Source organism: Polyodon spathula, chromosome 30, assembly GCF_017654505.1.
Source record: "Polyodon spathula isolate WHYD16114869_AA chromosome 30, ASM1765450v1, whole genome shotgun sequence".
NCBI lineage: Eukaryota > Metazoa > Chordata > Actinopteri > Acipenseriformes > Polyodontidae > Polyodon > Polyodon spathula.
Window position 1 is genome coordinate 7,073,643 of NC_054563.1, and position 21,580 is coordinate 7,095,222.

At 39.9% G+C, this 21,580-nt stretch overlaps 1 protein-coding gene across 1 annotated transcript; it reads left to right on the forward strand.

The window, feature by feature from the left end:
* Positions 1-1,623: 1,623 nt before the first annotated feature.
* slc6a7 (solute carrier family 6 member 7) lies at positions 1,624-20,825 on the forward strand. Its single transcript, XM_041232758.1, has 15 exons — positions 1,624-1,956; positions 8,411-8,636; positions 11,237-11,368; positions 12,246-12,394; positions 12,766-12,818; positions 14,275-14,413; positions 15,053-15,187; positions 15,894-15,997; positions 16,179-16,303; positions 16,550-16,662; positions 16,759-16,896; positions 17,383-17,482; positions 17,628-17,746; positions 17,992-18,165; positions 19,088-20,825. Exons 1-15 carry the CDS (start codon positions 1,816-1,818, stop codon positions 19,241-19,243), a joined length of 2,004 nt encoding a protein of 667 aa, XP_041088692.1. The 5' UTR covers positions 1,624-1,815; the 3' UTR covers positions 19,244-20,825.
* The last annotated feature ends 755 nt before the right edge of the window (positions 20,826-21,580 follow it).

Consider the following 21,580-nt stretch of genomic DNA (forward strand, 5'->3'; position numbering starts at 1 on the left):
CCTTGTGGCAGACAGGTTGTCTGCAGGGAACGCCTGCTGCGTGTCAGTTTTTAACACCTAAGCTGTCACTGTTGCTCGAAAGACGAACTAGTTTTTGTACCAGAATTTGCATCTTAATTTGATAGTGTAATATAGATTAAAAACATGTCTGGTACTGTACCTTTTATTGAAACAAATGCTTAGGGGACCACCAACTGCAGAAGCTTCTGTCCGGTCCGTCCATACACGCTGTGTGCACAAGGATAGCTTGCCCATACAGGGATAATCAACAAATATAATAAATATCACCCAAATGTACAGGGTATAAAAAGTTAAAATAGACCCAGGTATGTTCAAATACCGCTCCAGTCGCAACATGAAGAGCGTTATGTAGAGTGTTCATTCTCACATTTCCCAACAGTTCCTATATTATTAATGCAAAGCTTCTGCAGGTGGCAGTCAATACTGATACCTTTCTCTAATGGAAGTAGTTATGGGTGAGGTTATTGTGCTAGTTCCTCGGCTGCAGGCATGTCTGCTGAGCATTTCACAGGGGAATCTGAGCTAAACCAGTAGCTCAAAGGTCATCTGTGTCACACACACAGTATGCCAAGGCAATCAGCAGCACTTGAAAAAAAAAAAAAAAAAAAAAAACTTTATCAGAAAGCAGAAGCTGTTGACTAGTTTGCTTAATTTTTGTTTTTATTTCTTCATTTCTCAAAGGAAGTTTAGACACCATTTTTTATTTTTTTTAAAGCCACATTGAAGAAGGCTGTTGGGTGTGGACAGTAATTAAGAGGGGGGACACCTGTGCAACCAAGAAAGGCTTGTTAATGTTACGTGACTCTCAACCTTTACAAGACCATAACAAATCCCATGACATGGGATCTGAATATGTTCTGTGTGGGGCAGGAAAAACTGGTGCCTACATCTGACTAACACTGAAAACAGCCTGGCATGCAAACATGGCAGCAGAAACAGGGATGTGAGAATGTTGTTATTCTTATTGTGTGTTCCAAATCCATTGGTAGCTGACATTTTTAATGGTGAGCTGTGAAAGGGCAGAGAGAGAGGTGTGTGTGTCTGTGTGTAGGTAAGTATGTCTCTGTCTACTGTTCCTGTCTATGCTTCTATTTTTTCAGATAACCACTGGGATACAGTGTACTATGTCCATAAAGTTATTTCAAAGTCTGTTTTTTTATTAATTAAATAACATAACGAGCATGTTTTCCTTAAAAAATAGCCTAGACAACTTTAAACACCCTTTTATCTAAACAAACTGTTAATGCATTTAAAAACCTGCATTGAACTACAGTAACCATACTAATAACCTCATTGAAAATACACGTTTTAGAATACTGAAAGCACCTTGAGGGATTTCATAGTAAATACTGCAGAATGAACCTAATGTATGGCTGTAGTATTATCTTTTAAATATTACAAATTCAAAACATTGTTCTATTTTTTTTTTTTAAACAAAGTGAACAAAATACATCATGAGTGAAAGGGGAGAGCATGCAGCTACATGGGGGAGGGGTGTGGGTGTGGTTTAGCAGCATTCAGGTGAGCTTGTTTTTTTCAGTTCCAGGCAACCGGAGCTCTGTTTAACTTCTCTCTCTCTCTCTCTCTCTCTCTCTCTCTCTCTCTCTCTCTCTCTCTCTCTCTCTTGCTTGCTCTTGCTGTGGCTCTGTCTGTAGTTCCTGTTTGCTGGCAGACATGATTGCAGCTTCCCTCTAGACACTTGCTCACCCGGTTGCTTTTATTTGGATTTGTCTGGTCCACAACAGTCTCTGTTGAAACACAGCCGTTGGATTCCCCTACCTCATCCTGCTCTTCATGAAACCTTTACCCGAGCAATGGCGCGACCCTCAGAAGAAGACTGAGCCCTCCCAGGAGGAGATGACTGGTGATGAGGTGACAACAAAGACACCTGAAATCGCCGCAGCAGGAACAAAAACACCAACACTAGACACTCAGGTAAACCTGCCTTATTAACCCAGGGAAGCAGTCTGTGACCTTGCAATCTAAGACTTATATATCTGTGGTATAGGAACTGGAAAATCAGCATTTTTTTTAAACACAGTGAATATGTGGGTTATTTTAGTTTCAGAATAGAGCAAACAAAAAAAGTTATGGTTTCAAAACTAAAAATACCCTTGGATGTTTATTATGTGATTTGTTAAATCAGTCTGTGGTTCCATACTGTTTGTCTTGTTTAACTATTCTAATATCTAGTCCAGCATACTGACATATCTTACAAACCAGTCAAGTTGGATATGCTGTGGATATAATATTCATGTATACTGACATCTCATTCAGCAGGGTCTGTGCACAGCAATCAAAACGAGGCCTCCAAATTACATTTGAAACACGTATTATTTTCATGCCCTCTTGTCATTTGAGGATTATTGCAATTCATTTTTTTAAAATGTTTGCTATGACCTGTGTTCAGGAGATAACCTGTTTTTGTTGCCTCCTGCCATAGACATATGTATCACAGACTAGATCAGCCACAGTGTCTTCAGAGAAGTAAGAGCCAGTTCTAGCAAGTCTATATACTTCACTTATGCACACTTGGTTTTAATGTTATGCAGACAGCTAGAACAAAAGAGCAACTCAGAGCAGAGAAGCTTAACATAGAAAATATCAACAAGCACAATATATATATATATATATATATATATATATATATATATATATATATATATATATATATATATATATATATAGTTGCAACCACTGAATGGAAAAAAAATGTTTGTCATGTTTGCTTTCATAATAGGATCATCTTTTATTTGAGCAATATAAAATGAAGTGTTGCAATTCTCGCCTTAAAGTGTCAGGCCTAGTTACACAAAAAAATCTGGGAATTCACACACACTCACAGGAAGGTCTTAATTATGTTCTTTCTTCCTTTTTTTATTTCAGTCAGTCAAACACAAGCCTAATTAACAGTGCAAGGAAAAAAGCCTTGTGTTGACAGCATCGGAGAGTACATTCACACTGAGATCAAGCTTGTCTGACTTGAACTGAAGCATTTCACCATGCGCACATCTCACTAAATAAAGTTCTGAAAATAACTGAAGTAAGAAAAAGAAAGCAGCTTCAGTTTTTTTGAAAATCTTGAAAATAAGTACATCCTCTAACCACACAGGGCTGTATTTTCTTTCAGTCTTTAATTAATAAAATCAAATAAAACATTTTAATAAAAGTAAACGTTTCAAAATTTTGTAAAAATGAACAGGTGTTTTTACCTCTTTCAAAAAATACGAGCTAATTGAAGACTGGAGTAAAAGGATTGAAAATAGGACCCACAATGTTTTAAAGGGAAAAAAAAAAGACGATATTGTCTTATTTTTAACAGTTTGACCAAGAGAAAAGATAAAAACAATTGTGAAAGAGTCAGATTATAAATGAAAACAGACTTTTCCACACCCTTCTGCACAGAGAATCCCGTCAGAGGAATCAGCGTCACAAATACCTTTCTAAAGGGCATTGATTGTGCACCGCCCCTGGTGTCTGTCATAAGCGTATCATTTATGCGTTATTTTTAAGCCTGAACTATTTTGAATATTGTATAAATCCCTAAAACATTTAAAAATCAGGGATACAAATTACGTTCTGATCATTTTTATTTGGAATGTACTATGGAGTTTTCTCCCCGGTTTGGAATTTTGGAATCCATGGTCCATGTGTAACAAGGTGGAGGCTTGGGCACGAACCAGCGATCCTGTATACCGCAAGTGAGCATCTTAACCACAACGCTTTCTGTGCATGGGGTCGCCGGTTCTCGCTCAACGTCTACCCTGTTACACCGGTGCCAGCTCATAATTGTTCCACACGTGCCTACCTAAGCACTGAAGATAGATGGAAAACCCAGCAAACTGCAGTACATGACAAACGCTGTCTGTGTGCCTTTACTAAGTGAGACGCTGGGGAGCCTGTGCTGACTGATCATGAGAAGTCTGTATTGTGACGTTAACGTATATGTATATATAAAAGACAGCGTTGCACTTTACACAGTGAATAATAGTGTGGGAATGAATATGGAAATAATATGCAACTGCACTCTGTACTAATATTTTTTATAGACATATTTTATTTCAGTTTTTATTTTAGCACACAAATAATATTGCCAGAGTGTGTGTTTTCCTGACACTCCTGTGATCTCTGGATACGGTTTCTGTCATTGTTCCATTCTGTTTAACTAAGAGACTATCAATGCAAGACGTTTTTTTTTTTTTCCTTGGCCTGACCTGGGGTCTGTTTCTAGTGGGACAAAAGAATTTATGTCTCTGTGAAAAGACGCAGGTTCTCTCTTGTTGTGGCTTGAAAACCTGTTTTTCGGCTTCTGACATCAAACATATCTGGCATGTTTCCAAGGCTAACTCCTTCATGATTTTGTGAAGCAGATTGGTAATTCTTATTATTTAAATTCTGTGGACAAACCTTTTCAGGCAAGTTATCATACACTTGAACTTGCAGAATCAGAGGTATTGTTTTGGGGCCTCCATTTTAGAACTGTTTGAAGTTTAGTTTAATGGAATCACAATAAATCAATGATTTAAAAATACAAGGCTGTTGTTAAAGAAAGGTAACACACAATCCTAATTGAAATCGCATCAAAATTCTGTATGTTGTGAGTTTATATAGTGAGTCCTAACACAGAGGCTTACAGTTTAACAATTGTATTGTTGCAAGTTACATGATACAAAATACAAAGCAGACATTTCACTTAGTCAGTATTGCCAGGCAAACACAGAAGTTCATTTCTAATCTTGGGCTCAGATGTGGAGTGGCTTCTGCAGCTGCGTGTCTTCCTCTGTAGGGCTCACGTCTTCTATAATTATATGTTAGCTTTTCTTTTTCATATCCATTGCAGTTTCACATTACCCTGGCAGCAGTTCAATTGATCTATTCAGTCATCCCTTGTGGGAGCAACACCCCAAACATGGGCATTGCGTTCATGCGATTAGTCTGCAATAGACTTATTTTTAGGTTTTGACCTGTAATGGGATATTTATTTCAACTTTTAACTGAACAAGAGACCTCTGTGGTCTTGAAAGCTTGTGTGTTTTATATATTCATCTGATCCTAATAAAATATATCACTAAAAAAATATAGTTGGAGAATTCCTGCATGCTACATAGCCTTCATTGTATTCACTTTTTTTTTACACCACATAGTTCCATCTTGTGTTTTTCCTGGGTTGTATAAAACAGTTTCTACAAGAGGAGAGTGATGTTGACCTTATTATACAGTACCTGAGATATGCGTTTTAAAAGGGCTGTAATGTGACGTTGTACCTGTTACCTGCTTATAGCACAGTTTGAAAAATATTTACTGGACAATGCATGCAGATGAAAAAATAATACAAGAATACATTTTAAGTAAACTAAAGCCATGTGCCATTGGTCTTCCCTCGTCATTTGGGACATAAAGCTGGCAGAACTCAATATTCCAGGAAGTAAGCTTTATTTCAAATGTCTCAAATTTTTCATGTCAACGAATGCTCCACATTGAAGAGGAAGCACAGGGTCCATCATCGGGGTCATGATGTTCTGGACTCAAAGGCATTTGTTAAACAAATTCAAACTCATTCATTTCGGAATGACTCTACCTACTGTATATCATTACTGGCAACCAAACTGACTGCTATAATCTCTGTCAGACATGCTCTATTAGGAAGCTACCTGCTCCCATCAATATAATTTTCAAAGAAGACCTGAGAACTACAGGGCACAATTTAAGGTCTTCGTTTTACTTCAAATAATATAGTTTGGACTCCTGAAATACATGTCAAAAAAGGTTTTGGACTTTTATTATAAATCAAAATGGTCTATGGCATTAAGACTATTCCCAGTGTTGTATTATACAACTATTCACTGGAGGTAAGGCTTACTGTGTATTTGAAAACTGTTGACTGAGAATTGAAAAAGGGAAGGACTGTGTGCAATAATACTTAATTTGCTCAATAGAGTAACCCTCTAGTAACCCATTTTGTTTTATGTGTGGTAGTTTCAGAGGGCACTAATGACCCATCACTATACACAATTTTTTGGGCAACAGCACAAACTACAGGTAGTGGACAAAAAAATGTAAACACCAATGTAAAGTCACTTAATAGGGCGTTGTGCCGCCATGTGTGGGCAGAACTGCCTGTATGTACCGTGGCATAGAGTCTACCAGCCTCTGGAATTCTGCAGGAGGGATGGGGCACCATTCTTCCACAAGAAAGTCAATCAACACACGCCTGGTTGATGGAGGTGGAAAACACTGTCTCAGGCGTCATTCTGGAATATCCCATAAATGCTTGATTGGGTTCAGATCTGGTGACTGAGAAGGCCATGACATATGGATATCATCAGTGTCATGCTCATCCAACCATTGGGTGGCCACACATGCTCTGTGGAGGGGTGCATTGTCATCCTGGAAGACACCCCCCCAGCAGGAAAGAAATGCTGCAACATGGTGTGAAGATGATCACTCGGTACCATTAAGTAGCGATTAGCATTGACCTTGCCATCTAAGGGAATGAGTGCACCCAAACCATACCAGGAAAATGCGCCCAACAACATTACAGAACCACCAGAACCCTCCACTGTTGGAACCAAGCACTCAGGGCTGTAGAGTTCTTTAGGTTGACGTCACACTTGCACTCGTCCATTTGTCGAGAACATGGTGAAGGATGATTCATCTGACCATATCACATTTCTCCACTGCTTGGTAGTCCATTGCCTGTGTTCTTTGCACCACTGGACTCGCAAACGTTCATTGCCAGGTGTGATGAGTGGTTTCTGCACTGCAACCCGACTATGCTATCCCGCTCTGTGGAGTTCGCGGCGGACCGTTTTTGATGAAACTGGCTGCTCGTGTCCCAGGTTGAAATTTGCAGTCGATTGATCTGTAGTTGCTTGCCTGTTTTGCCTTGCACTTCAAATTAATGCACGGATATCACGATCCTGGAGCATGCGCTTCCACCCACTGTTGCCCTTTGCTGATGATGTCTTTCCCTTGGAGTTCCATGCCGACATCACCTTAGACACCGTTGCTCGTGAAACATCAACAAGTTGAGCTGTCTTGGTTACTGAAGCTCCTGCCAAACTCGCCCCAACAATCACCCCTCTTTCAAAGTCACTGAGGTCTCCTCTGGCAGCCATGCTAGCCATAATTATAGGCAACCAGGCCTGTCCAGCATTTTTATACATGACCCTAAGCATGCTGGGATGTTATTTGCTTAATTAACAAATGAGCCACACCTGTGTGGAAGGCCTTGCTTTCAATATACTTGGTGTTCCTCATTTACTTAGGTGTTTCCATTTTTTTGTCCACTACCTGTATGTTTGGTCATGTGTCAGCATTAAGCCAACTGGGATGAAAGTTTCAAGCAAAGGGTATAATAAGATATGGTTCTGTTTATTAAAGTGAAAAGTGCACAGGCAAATGAGGGCAAAATAAAATGGAGAGATCCTCATTTGAGGACCTGAAGAAATCCTTGAACCTGTGGTAATACTTTGGGTTTATGTCAACAACTAGTACTGTATAGATAAAATGTAACCTAATAGTTAGTAATGCAAAAGAGAATGGACAGGAACTTCTTAAAGCAACTGAGAAAACATGTAAAAATGAATGTATTTACTAAAGGAAGCTTACAGGCCTGAATAGTTATTTAGATTAAAGTAGATTTTAGATTTTTGTTGGATTTTGCTTTATTTTTTGCTCCGGTGCACTCCTGAGGAATAACCTGACAAGCGTACATGTTAAAGAATGTTGTACGAGCTACAAATACGTGACTTCACTACTCTCAAAATAAGAAATATGTTGCTGCTGATCTTTTTGCCCACAGAGATATAATGGATGCGCCCGTATGTCGCACTTCGATTTTAGATATATCGAGGGAACCCATTGAGATAAACCGTGGTTTGGACATTCATTGGCTTTATTTCTTAAGAGCATCAGAATGTTATACATGGGAGCCTGTCTCTTGATTTGACACGAGCTTTGCATGTTTCTACAATAACACAGATGATATAGGCCTTAGATCCTGCATGGCATACTTGCATTTTATACATTTCTGAGAACACAGTAACTTCAAGGATTAATAACAAAGGCTTTAAAATTGTATTAGGCTGCACCAGCAATATTATCAGCGGTTTATATTGGTGTAGTTTTATTTTTTTACTTGCTAATAAGGGATAAGGGGACCAGAGATAATCCTGATGATACTAATGAGTTGTATGAAAAAATGGATTAGCCATTATCTTTAAACCCAAATTCTAGTGATTAGAAGACCATAGTTAACCATAGTTAAATATAGCATTAGGCTTGCTATTATGCCTACTACTCCTTTGTGCTTCGATGATCAATCCTAATTGATGACCCAAATTGATTAATGATCCTGAAGTCTTTTTTTTGTATTATTGTGGAACAGAGTCCAGTGCAGTTGAATGGCGTGACTCTGCAGTATGATGTCGGGGATTCCACCGCCCAGCCTCGATTTGAGTCCCGACCTTCGTCTCCGTCCCCACCCCCTGATCCCCCCCCTCAGCGAGAGCAGTGGGGCGGGAAGTATGAGTTTCTGCTATCCTGCATCGGCTACTGCGTGGGGCTTGGGAACGTCTGGAGGTTCCCTTATCTCTGCTACCGCAATGGAGGGGGTGAGCATTTCAATATGTAACTCTCAGGAAATAAAACGAACTGAAATACTCTTCTTTTAGTATTATTGGAGACTGGGTGTTTAGAGATATATGGGTTAGGCAATAAATAGGAAACACCTATCATACTGTTTTGTCTAAATGGACTAGCATTGAACAAATGTTGTCTCATTTCTATATGTAAAGCATGAGACAGGCTTTTTCTTTTTTTCTTTCACAAAAAGGGCAAGTCAACTATTCTATAAACGTCAATGTGGTGTGATTTATTTCTCATTTGTTACCTAGCAACTCCATCTTTCTCTTCTGGGTTTGTTTGAAAAGGCTTTGTGTCTCCACTCTGCTCTTTATTTGTTTTGATGGTTGAGATTGTTGGAATTGTTAGAAATGCAAATTTTGATGAGGAATTTCAAATACATACGAACTAAACTGCTTCCGAACTTGTGTCTGCCCTTTCTGTCATTGGTACATGGAGATGAGAGCTGGGGGCATAGTGTGCTTTATGTTTATGCCTTCCTTGTGTGACAAAAACACAGTAAAACAGCTCCATGACACTCCCTAAGGTCCCATGCAGATTCTTCAGACAGGTATCTCTGCAGTTGCCACGGTGATAAAGATTTGTTTTTAGACTATTATTTCAAGACACACCCTCACTAATTATAGAACTGGTCCAGCCCTAGGAGTTCCACAGGAGTTCCAGCACGTTGGAAGAGTTATGTAATGGCTGGTCCAGGAAATTGGCAGGAATTAATTCCCAAACCAAACACTGTTCTGTAGTTTGTAATGTGTTCACACAGTAAAGGCAGGAAAGCCTCTGTTTCACAGTGCATTGAGATATACTGTTGGCGTAAGGTGTTAAAAGCATGGTAGAGCACATTGTGACACTCCTTACTATCGCTTCCTCCTTTTGTTACATCCCGGGTTATTGCTCATTGAATGCATTGTAACTGAAATAATTCTACTACCCTGCCATTAGAACAGTAAAAGTTCAAAAAGCTTCGGTTGTAGTACAGTTAAAGTCGATAACGAGTATGCACTGCAGTTTGAATCAATTCCCTGCCTTTTTACCACAGATGTGGCCTTCAGCTCGCTGCATTTTGTCGAGCATCACAGTGTTTTACAGATTGAACGATGATGTCATCGTGCACAACTGCATGCATTGGTTTTTTGATGGTGCTACCATATTGAAGTTCCAAGCAATATGACAACAAACACCAAAACATGATTAAAACCTTTCCCTTATGAACTGTGCAGGTAGACGAGCAGTAGCTAGAACTGACAAAGATATATTATTTTGTTAAATTCCATTACCTGTCTGGTCCTGCCTCGCATGCTTGCCATAATCTCTGAATGAGGACACGTCCTAGGTGATGCAGTCTGAAAGTCAGCCGCTGCATTACAGCACAGAACTCTAGGAATACTGGAATGTTAGGGAGAATAAACCCAACAATTATTACTGTAGTTGGTTACAGAGAAATGGCTGGGATGTGCATTTGTACCTTATGTCACTGTTTAGAGGTTTACATTTAATAATAGGATACACTGTGCAGCCGAGACATGATCTCAGAAAGCATTTTATATACATATTCAGCTGATCCTATTACAGGTTATGCTTCACTTACTGCATATCTATAGAACAGCTTAGCCAAAGATATTTGGAGATGCCCTGCTTGACTGTACAATGCTCCACAAACCCTAAAGAATCTGTAGTCACTAAGCCCTACATACTTCAGGGCATGCTTTCCTGAAAATGTATGAACATTTACGAACTAGAGGAGGCCATTCAGCCCATCAATGCTCATCCACTTCCTCGTAGCGATTTAGCATAAACAGTGTGGGAGGCAACATATTCCATACCCTGTGTCCAGTGTCAGAACCAGAGCTGGCATTCTACCGAGGTCAAACTGAGGTTTCAAGCTGTAGCTAGCAGTATTTATAAGAGTGCTATTTAACATCCAAGTCTATGTTAAACGGCAATCCAACAGAGAAAATTAAGGAGTCATTTGTACTTTACCAGAATTTTCACTTGAGTATCAGCATTGATGATGCAAAAAAACAACTGAGGACACAACCTAGCTCGACATAGCTAGTTATGGCCATGCCTGTTGTCCTCTGGTCCTGGTTTCTGTGCTGCACTGATATTATTAGCTAATGCCAACCCTTTTTAATATTTTTAAAGACTTCAATCCAGTTCTTCTTTTGGCAAAATACATTTAGTTCCCCCTACCTCAGCTCACAATAGTAGGGTAATATTAGTCAAACAATGACTCCACAATGAATAGAGATTTAACCTTTTTATGCACCATGGCCACAGTTGCACAGGAAGTTGTTTTCATTGTCCAAAAAGTTCAAAACAAAGAAGCAATCTCTGTACATTAGTTTCACTAGCTGCTGTGATGTTTCAGCAGATGATTATGAAATGATCACAGCCTGTGTTCGCATTACTTCCAAACTGACATCATTAACTTGTTACTCCAGGATTCGGCACCATGACTTACACTCTATACTGCTTCCAAATTAAGCATCAAACTCCCATTTTAGGGTTTGTTTCCAGAGCGGACTCCTGGCCCCTGTAGTAGCAGTATGAACTCTCTCTGTTGTTCCAGGTGTGTTCCTGATCCCTTACTTCATCATGTTGTTGGTCACTGGCCTGCCTTTGTTTCTCATGGAGCTGAGCCTGGGCCAGTATGGAGCTGCAGGGCCCATCACTGTGTGGAAGTGCTGCCCCCTCCTCAAAGGTGAGTGCACCCAATCAGGAATCTCAAACTGGGGAGCCCTTGTGGTCAAGCAAGGTGACTCTTCACTCCAGTCCCCTGAGACACTAGGTTTTTTTGCAGTACGTGATTTGAATGCGTTTTTGCACAAGGCCTTTTAAAAAACATTGTTAGAGAACAGTTAGGAATACAGTACTCTTGCTAATCCGACCCATTTGAGAATGGACCCTGATAATGATTGCAATGTGTACCAAACTAAAAGCAGTAACACCCCTTTGAAATAAAAAATTGTCACTGATTTCCACATAAAATTTCTTCTTTTGAGCATTTGATAAATTCAAGTCTGTTCTTTGTGGGTAGATTTAAATGTAGTTCTCTTGAAAGGGAAAATACAATGGCCACAGTTTGGCATCCCTGCAAACGATTTTTTTTTTCAAATGAAATCTATATGGCCTCTTTCATTTCTTGTTCCATATATTGTGCTTGACAGTATAAAATCGTGCTTCATTTAAAAGGGCACTTTTTGATTCTCTTAACTGTTGACAACTAGCTTACTGACACAGTTACTAACATTTTTTTTTATTCAGTTAATATACAGCAACCTATTTATAACCTCATAAAAAAGATGTTTAGCAAACATTAGACCTTATAATTATCAATGACAAGTCAATCATATCATTGAAATGGGGTTAATTAGTTTATGTAACGGTTTCTATATAGTAACTATTACCACATAATTATAAATGTGTTAATGTTTGTAAACTAGACGTTAACAGTAAATAGATGTGTGACAAAATTGCCACTGATTTAGAATCCCGAATAGGAAAGAGCTCTTGGATGAGTTCCTCACTGTCTCTGAACTCCCTCCCTGTCTCTGAACTCCCTCACTGTCTCCTCTCAGGCATTGGCATCGGGATGCTGCTGGTGTCCTCTCTGGTCTGCCTCTATTACAACGTCATCATCGCCTGGACCTTCTATTACCTGGGCATGTCTTTCCAGAGCCCCCTGCCCTGGTCCTGTGAGGCTATTGCTAATGCCAGGCTCTGCCAGGTAAGACAACCCCACACTGGCCAGAAGCTAGTCAGCCAGCCAGGTCTCTGCTTGAATGAGAGGAGCATAACCCACTGGACCAGAACACAGGCCAGCCTGGCTACAGTAGGACACATGTTGTGTTTTTAGGTTAATAAAAGACCTGTCCTATCTGCTTATTTAGTAACAGAAAAGAGTATGGCTTTTGGCCATAGCTGTTCTGATTGTACAATGAACATATCATTCATTGCTGTCAGTGAGCCAGCACGTAACCACTGGTAACCCAGCTGTGTGATCTGTTGAACCGGCTTGACCGGGGAAAAAAAAAAACTGGCCCAGTTGCTCTGGAATGTCTTTAATTAATGACTCGTTGATTTATCGTTTTCCTCCAGATGAATGTAACAAATGGCAGCCATCATTTGAGCGCCAGTGAGGTCTTTTGGAAGTAAGTTGCTCGTGATTTTTCATTCACAAGGCAGCAAATTAGTTCATTTTTTTTAGTTCAGCTCCAGTAGTCCCTGCACATAAATCTTATCAGCTAGTTTCACAGACTCTGAATAGCTCTAAACCTGGATCAATTTACCTAAATCAGCATCGAGTCGTCCAAGATTAGAGATTAGTGCTGATCGGGGTCTGTGAAGCTAGCTGTATATCACTATTGCAGTAAGCCTTTGAATGCAGGGGAACACGGTCAGGGTTTAATTTTATTTAAATCTTAACCAGGGCCAAAAATGAAATTTAAGAATTTTTTGTAATTGTGGTTTTACTGATTAACACCAGACTGAAGAAATTGAAATTTTATAAAAAAAAATTTATTAGCCTTTAGAGAAACAGGGAATGGGTACATGTTCTTACATTAATAACACTATGTAACACAATTTTTGTTCCTGGGTAGTAAGTGTTATTTCCTAATTGCTTATGCCTCAAAAGTATAGAAAATGGCTTTTATTCCCCACAAACTTTGCTTTTGTGACCAGGACAGTGATATTTGAAAATATCACTATTTCCAATGGGAAAACGGGCAAATGTGTGCCTTTTCGTTCACATAAAGTTAGAAAAAAACAACACACGAATCCAAATTAACAGTAAATACAGTATAATCGTAAATCTCGAAAAACTACTCACTTCTAAATCTTTTGTAGTCATTTTTGTATTACTTTAGTATAAATACGTGTTAATTTGGATTCATATGTTGTTTTTTTCTGACTTTATGTGAACGAAGAGACACACATTTGCCCGTTTTCCCATTGGAAATAGTGATATTTTGAAATATCACTGTCCTGGTCACAAAAGCAAAGTTTGTGGGGAATAATAGCCATTTTCTATACTTTTGAGGCATAAGCAATTAGGAAATAACACTTACTACCCAGGAACAAAAAAAAAAAAAAAAAAATTGTTACAAGGTGTAATTGATAGGAGGATTATGAATGATGAATTTAGTATCTGTGTAGATACTTCCGGATATGCAGATGTTCCGGGGGCATTTTTCATTGGACAAATTGACAACCTGCATTTTTAGATTTATTTATTTATTTTTAATACAGGTTTAGGTAGGTGTCATCATTGATAACGTATATATATGTATATATATATATATATATATATATATATATATATATATATATATATATATATATATATATATATATATATGTAACTAGTTTAAAAAACACATAAAGAGATACTTACTTAAATTGCTTACCAACTAAATAGTACCCGACCACAATTTAGTATGACATGCTCCTTTTTGTCAGGAAAAAAGGGTATTATCACAGTTTTTTTTTCAGGGAATGGCTTATAGGAAGTGTATATTACAGCATTTGGGTAGTTTGGAAAATATGTCAAAGTTGTGCCCTGGTGGAAAGGAATGCCTTGCTAATGCTTGTGGTATCTCCTCACAGTGAACAAGTGCTGGGAGTGGTCCACAGCGAGGGACTCCAGGACCCCGGACCAGTCAGGTGGCAACTAGCCATCTGTCTGATGCTGGCCTGGGTCATCATCTTCCTGTGTATGTTGAAAGGGATCCGCAGCTCAGGCAAGGTGAGTCCAGCACAGATCATTCAAAACTTTAAACTCGGAATAAAACTTAGTCCAGAAGGTACTTTTTTTTTTTTTTTAAGCTTTCTGTTTTCGTTTCACATCAGAATGCATCGGATCTTCCCATCAGATGCCCTCATTCACAACATTGGCGGCTTCAATCCAACATGTTCAATCAGAAACATTTGGTCCCCGACTCTCTCAAAGCGCAGCGTTTTGATTGGATCATTTGTCCATCACCTTTGCCAGGATCCTGCCTGAGGGACGTGAATTCAGAAGAGATTTTGATGGAAAGAGCTGATGCATTCCAACATGAAACCCAAATGGCTTGTCAAAACTGATTAACGACAAGATATGTTAATAAAGAAATCAAAACAATGACAATTATGTTGAAAAAGATATGGCAGAATTACATGCCAAAAGCTAGGGAAAGTAACAAGTTGCTTTTTGCAACCCTACAGCTCGATCAGTAACACTTTTAAGATGTTTAAAACAGACCCTCCCTAGACTTGAACAGACTGCACCTGCAACCTGAAATTTTTGAATAATAATGAACTGTAGTGGTCCTGTCTAAATACTGAGTGTTTGCGTGTGCTACTATACCCTAACCTTGTGATCCCCCCACCTCCGCTAACCCTCCAGATTGTGTATGTGACAGCCACCTTTCCCTACCTGGTCCTCATTGTGCTGATTATCCGGGGTGCTACGCTAGAGGGGTCCCTGCAAGGGGTTCAATTCTACCTCACCCCCGACTGGCAACGCCTACAGAATGCTCAGGTAAACCACCTCTTGGGGCCCACCTTCAACTTCTTGTAGAATGTCAGTGCACTTCAGTGTGTGTTGTGTGGATGTGGTTATGTGGTATGGGAGTTTAACTCTATATTCAAATATGTCTTGTGTGATCTAACCTAAGCTTTTTTTCCCACTAAAAAGTCCATGAAAATGTAAAATGAAAAGTGGATAATCAGTATCCAACTACTGTCAAATCCAAGGTTTTTTGTAATGATCTTCGTGCTGGGATGAGCCATTAGTCGGATATTCATGGCCATTTCAGAGAATAGCCATGCTTCATTCTGCCATTGTTCCTTCTGCTATAACACAGGAATAATCTCATGTAAAACTTTTTTTTTTCCCCCAAATATTATTTTTCATGATCCATTTTGTTTTTATATTTTTTTTCTGCTCATCAAGTGCTCTTGTCCGGATGGGGAATACATCCAACATTTTTCAGCTGTATTTCTAGAAAGGCTGATAACTTGTGATCTTTTTCTTTTGGAAACTTACTGACATTAAAAATGGGCTTGATCTGTTTTAATCTACTGTTGTTGGATCTGGATCTGGATCTGAAATTCCTTTGTATATCAGACTCCAGTTCTTGGTTACCCAAATACAGGAGCTACAACTCTGTCATCTGGCCCTATCTTTAGAAACAGGGATTACTATTCAGCCTGTGTTCATTTTTCATGACCTTTGTCGCCGGCAGGTGTGGAACGATGCTGCTTCTCAGATCTTCTACTCTCTGGGTATTGGCTTTGGGGGTCTTCTCTCCATGGCTTCCTACAACAAGTTTGATAACAACGTCATCAGGTAAATGCTGCCTGCTGATTATGCAGCAGATATGTGGGTGTTTTATGAAAATGTAATTTAGCTTTTGAAATGTTTTTCAATGTTGTTGTTTTTAGTGAATGAAGTAAGTATATTCATAATGCTATACCAGTAAGGAGCACACCTACTGGGTCATATTATCCAACTCTCTCTTGTATTCCAGGGATACTATTGTTATTGCTGTTGGGAACTGCTTCACCAGTTTCTTTGCTGGTTTTGCTATCTTCTCCATTCTTGGGCACATGGCCTGGAGGAAGAATGTGCCAGTGGGAAAGGTGGCAGACTCTGGTAACTATTGCTGTAATTGTTGTCATGTATCGGGTGAAGCTGGAGACTCATACTGCTAGAATACACAAGAATAGTCATTAGAAAAAGGATCTATGACAAGTCAAGCAGACACATTTTTTTCCAATTTACATTCTTTACATTTAGGATAGGATACCTTCATGGCACTTCTATAAGTAGAAGTATGTAATGGAAATGCTGATCCAGATTTGGTAAAGTGTAACTAACTGTGCTTGCTCTTGTTTCTAGGTCCTGGGTTGGCATTTGTGGCCTACCCAGAAGCCCTTGCTCTTCTGCCTGGTTCTCCCTTTTGGGCCATTCTGTTTTTCCTGATGTTGTTCACTCTGGGAGTTGACACTCTGGTAAATAAACTTTGGACTGGTGGTTGAATGTTTAACCAGCAGTCTGCTGTACTGTTTCGCTAGAAGATACAATACTGACTCTCTTTCCCTCTTCAGTTTGGTAACATGGAGGGCATCACCACGGCGGTCATAGATGAGTTTCCTGTTTTGCGGAGTGACATGAAGAAGAAGACTCTTTTTCTCGCTGTGCTCTGCTTTGGATTCTTTCTTATGGGCCTACTCCTCATCACAGAGGTACAAGTGCCTGTCTGCAATGATGGCTCCCTGAAGTATCCTCCCTTCACTGTAATTGTGTTTTACAATTGCAACACAAGGGAGTGAATTAACTGGTAAAGGCAGGGCAGGGCAGTGAGGTATGCAGGGTTAGGCATGTAATCAGGGGAGAGCAGGTTTGCATCCTGGCTGTGCCAACCTGCTGATCTTAACCTCCCCATGTTACAGCTCCCCCTACTGGCCAGGCACCCGGTGAGCTCCTGCAGAGACTTGCAGGGGTGGCCTTTTTCGCTGATATCTGCTGTTAAACTCTTGGGTGTAAAAAGGCAATTGATTTGAAGACGGCCACCGACCATCAGTTCTCCTGAGATGTTGTTGAGAGATAGTAAATTAGAGAGAAATGTTTTTTAAAGTATTTTAAAATAAATAAATAAGAACATGTTTCGGGAATGTGGCCTGGGTTCTCCTGGTTCTGAATCGGACTGCTCTCTGTCTTCTTCTCCCCAGGGAGGGATCTACTGGTTCACTCTGATCGATTCCTACGCCACCAGCTTCGGCCTCATCATCATCACCCTCTTCATGTGCATCGGCATATCCTTCTTCTACGGTGAGGCAACAGCTGAAACTTCACAATCTGAGGAGAACAACTGAGACTCAACATCCCTGCTGCAGTGTGGGACGCTGCGGAGAGAGAGGGAAAATATAATGCACAACATATGTTTGTTTCTGATGTGTGCTTTTTTTGTTGACAGGGGTGAACCAGTTCTGCCAGGACATCATCGATATGATCTGCAAGTGCCCACCCTGGTGCACCAAGGTGCTCTGGTACTTCAAAGCATGCTGGGTGTTCTGCACTCCTTTGCTGTTGCTGGTAGGCGTCCTTCCAAATGATCGTTAGTGATAATCCATGGCAGTGCCATGGTACCGTGTCCAATGTGTTTTACATTGTGGTTCCAGTTCTGGTAACTCTGCTGCCTGCTACTGCTAATAGACTGCTAGTATAATGGTATCCCCAGTGGGATTTTTCTTGCCATTGACTGTTAGTGAGAGACCGTATGCACAAGATCCAGAGCACATAGCTGTTTAGTAATATGGCTCTCCCTGCTTCGCTTTCAGTTCATCCTCATTTACGTTTTCATTGAGATGTACAACACCCCTCTACACTATGGCTCCTATGAATACCCCCGCTGGGGAATGGCACTGGGGGTGTGTATGGGGACCCTGTGCTGCATCCAAATCCCAATCTGGGCTATTGTGGCCATCTGTAGGGAGTCTGGCACACTCAAGGATGTGAGTATAACACAGAAGGCAACTGGCTGTCAGTCTTTGTATTGTCAACATATTGTCTCAAACTCTTTCTCCAGCAAAGCAGTGTGTAATAACGTAAGGCAGAGATCTAGCTCTGTTACATCGTCATGTTTTGGTCTTATTGAAGTACAGCGTGCAGCAGGGCATATTGTGGGGAATTTCAGCTGCTCCAGCTGTTTCTCTCAGGTGCATTAGGGGGCGCAGTGGAGAAAGCTTGAAAATATAATGCACAGCGGAACAAGCAGGCCATTTTTGCAATAGTATTGTTTTTTGTAAGGTGTGGATACGTGTCCATCAGAACTTATTTCACGTTGGCCCCAGCCCAAATAGGAACTTGAAGGCCACTATCTAAGGAAAATTCAACTGACAAAGCTCATCTTGGTTTTAATTTGTGATTTAAAGTTGTCCAGATCAGCTGGTCTTTATTGTCTCATGCAGAGGGTCATAGAGAAGGTCTTCCAAACCACTTAATAATCACACAGCATCTGAAAGGTTACAAATAGTTGTTTACAATAATGGGTTATAGCCAACTGCAATCCCAAACATCTAGAGGGGAGGCATGCATGATACAAGTTTGGTGGCGATTGGTGTAAAATCAAGGCAGTTTTCAAGTTCACCATGTACTGTAGAGTGTGACAGCATGGAATGAGGACCCTAAATAAAGAAAAAATTGACACGTAAATAGCTAGATAACTTTACCCTGTAAACCATTAAAAAAAATGTATGAGAAAATGTATGTTTTGGATATTGATCATTCCTTGTAGGCAAATTCTCCAACCTTTGTTGCTGTTTTGAAGACCGCATTTTTACAAGGGAAATAGTCTTAATATCTACAGTATCAAAAGAAGTTGTGGTGCCCACTGTTGCCGACGGTTTCTCTCTCTCCCTCTCTGTATTGCTCCAGAGGTTCAGGAAATCAATCCGGCCGTTGAAGACGTGGCGCGTGACCAGTGGCCACCAGTCCGTGACTCCACAGATGGTGGAAGTGCCATATACTGTGAATCTCACTGACGCTGACTTCACCGCCCAGCAATGGGAGAACGGGACAAGTGATGCATGAGACTTGCATTGCTGCTGCCAAGTGACTGGAAGCTGGAAGCACTAGGACTTGATGACTGGTGACGTCACAATGCCTCGGAGCGTAAGTCACACCAGGCATTCTAGGCAGACAATGGTGCAGTGTTTTCATGCTCCACTTAGTCTCCAAAGTTAACAGGAAGCAACATATTTTTTTCAACTTCCGTAAAACAAGATGTTACAACACAGAACTTTTTGTACCTTTGTCCTTACTGTATACTCTCCTCCCCATGTTCAAACACTCACTCCAAACCTCCTTTTCTTGGGTTAAGAATTATCCAACATTTAAAACAGGCCTTTCATTTAAAGCCAAATGTTCAACAGACTGCTACTCTAAAGTAGAGTTTATCAAGTGCCATGAGCAGCAATGTTATTCTGACCTACAGCTGTTGAAATCTATGTAATCTGGTCAGTTGGCTTCATTGTTAATAGATGGACAGAGACTGGTGACTCAGAATGCAACCCTTCTGCATTGCAAGAGACCACACTCACATGTGTAATGAGGGTTCTAGCATTCCTTTTTTATGCAGCTCAAATATTTCCGTCCTGGCCCTTGAATATCAGTCTTGAGAAAAGCGACCTTTACTCAAAAGTTTTATTTCTCACAATGTAGTAATTCCCTCCTCATTGCTAAAATGTTACACAGTACCTATATCCTCCTGATCAAATATTCAAGAGATTTTGTATCCTGTGTTGATGTCTTAGTAGTTGCTGTTCTTGCATACAAATGCTGTACCATATAAGAGAATGTTTACTGTTATAAATGTGTTTTTTGTGTTACTACAATCAGACTAAGACACCTAGAAAATGCTCCCTTCTTTTAATTTTAAGAAGCCCAGTGTAAGTGACATGCAACATGACATTGTTGTTTAGGAGTAAAGGACATTATGAAATGAGTGATGACCGCATCGTATTTTCAGTGGAAACAGGGCCCGCTGTACCTCCCCCACAGATTAATATTTTTATTTTGAAACGTCACAAGTGCTACAAAGAGCAGGGCAAACAAAACACAGCACTTTACATTAAAGTGCTCTTCATGCTGACTTCTGTGTACATAAAAGCGTTTCTTAATTTAATAAACCATGATCTGATGCATGTGTATCTGACATGAGTTGCATGCTGTGATTAAAGAGCAGTCTTTTCCATTTTAGCAGTTAATATTGTACTGGAAGTATTTTTTTGCCTGAAGGACCTCGCACAGTACAGTATGTATGCAATCCTTGTCATGAAATACACTGTACATTCTGAAACGATACGGTTACATTGGACTGTCAAAGCATGTGTGTGGTCAGTCATTGGTTTATTAATGAAATATTTGGACTGAAACAATAATTCAATTCCAATTTAATTACCAATTAATTTTTACGTCAATTGTGTGAAGTTTGTCTGTATGTAATCTATCTCTGTATTGGTGTATTTATGGGGATAACAGGTAAAGCTGTGGTTTACACATGTTTGTACTGCTTTTCTAAATGTTTACATTAACAGTAAACTACACTGTTCAGCTAAAACATATACTGTACATATTGGCTGTGACCAAATAATAAAGACTCGTAACCAAGGAGCATCTTGACTCAGGCATTGTGTGATTTAGATCACCACATTTAGTTATCAGTAGATGGTGTATTTGTCCAGCAATGACAAAACAAATACATTACTAGCTATAATGATCACAGAGTAAGATGATATATTTGAGTTTAGTTAATGATTAGTAGAAGCAGTGTGATGTTACACCTTCTTATCTATTATCATCATCCCCTACACATAGTTCTTGACAATACAGTATGTCTATGTTACTGCTGCGGTCTTTGTTTTCTGACACTAGATGGTGCTATTAGGTCACCCCTCGCATACTAACTTACTTAAAACGCATTCAGAGCGTGTGCAACACCATGCAGGCACTTTCAATTCGTTTCTTATCCCAGCAGGGGCTGGTAAGTATCCTTGTGGTGCGGGGGACTGTAGTTTTGGGGCTGAAATATTTTTTTTGGGACTGAAACTATTCCCATGTTATACCTGTGTCCCATGGGATTTTGCTGCGTGCAGCTGTTCATTTTCTCTATGAAACTGACGCTGGCTTGCCTGCCTGAGGTAGGACTCAGAACCAACGTTTTAAAAGAAGTGCTTACCAAGCAACATAAATCACTGTCCCCCCCTCCCCCCCCCTCCCCCCCACCCTCCTTTACTTGTTTGGTTCCTTGCTTGGGATATGCACATACTGTTTGTGTTGTAGTTTAAACTTGTACAATCATCTAGCTAAACACAGACCTACAGTAAATGTACCCGGATGCAAAGGTCTTTCTTTAGTGATACGCACATC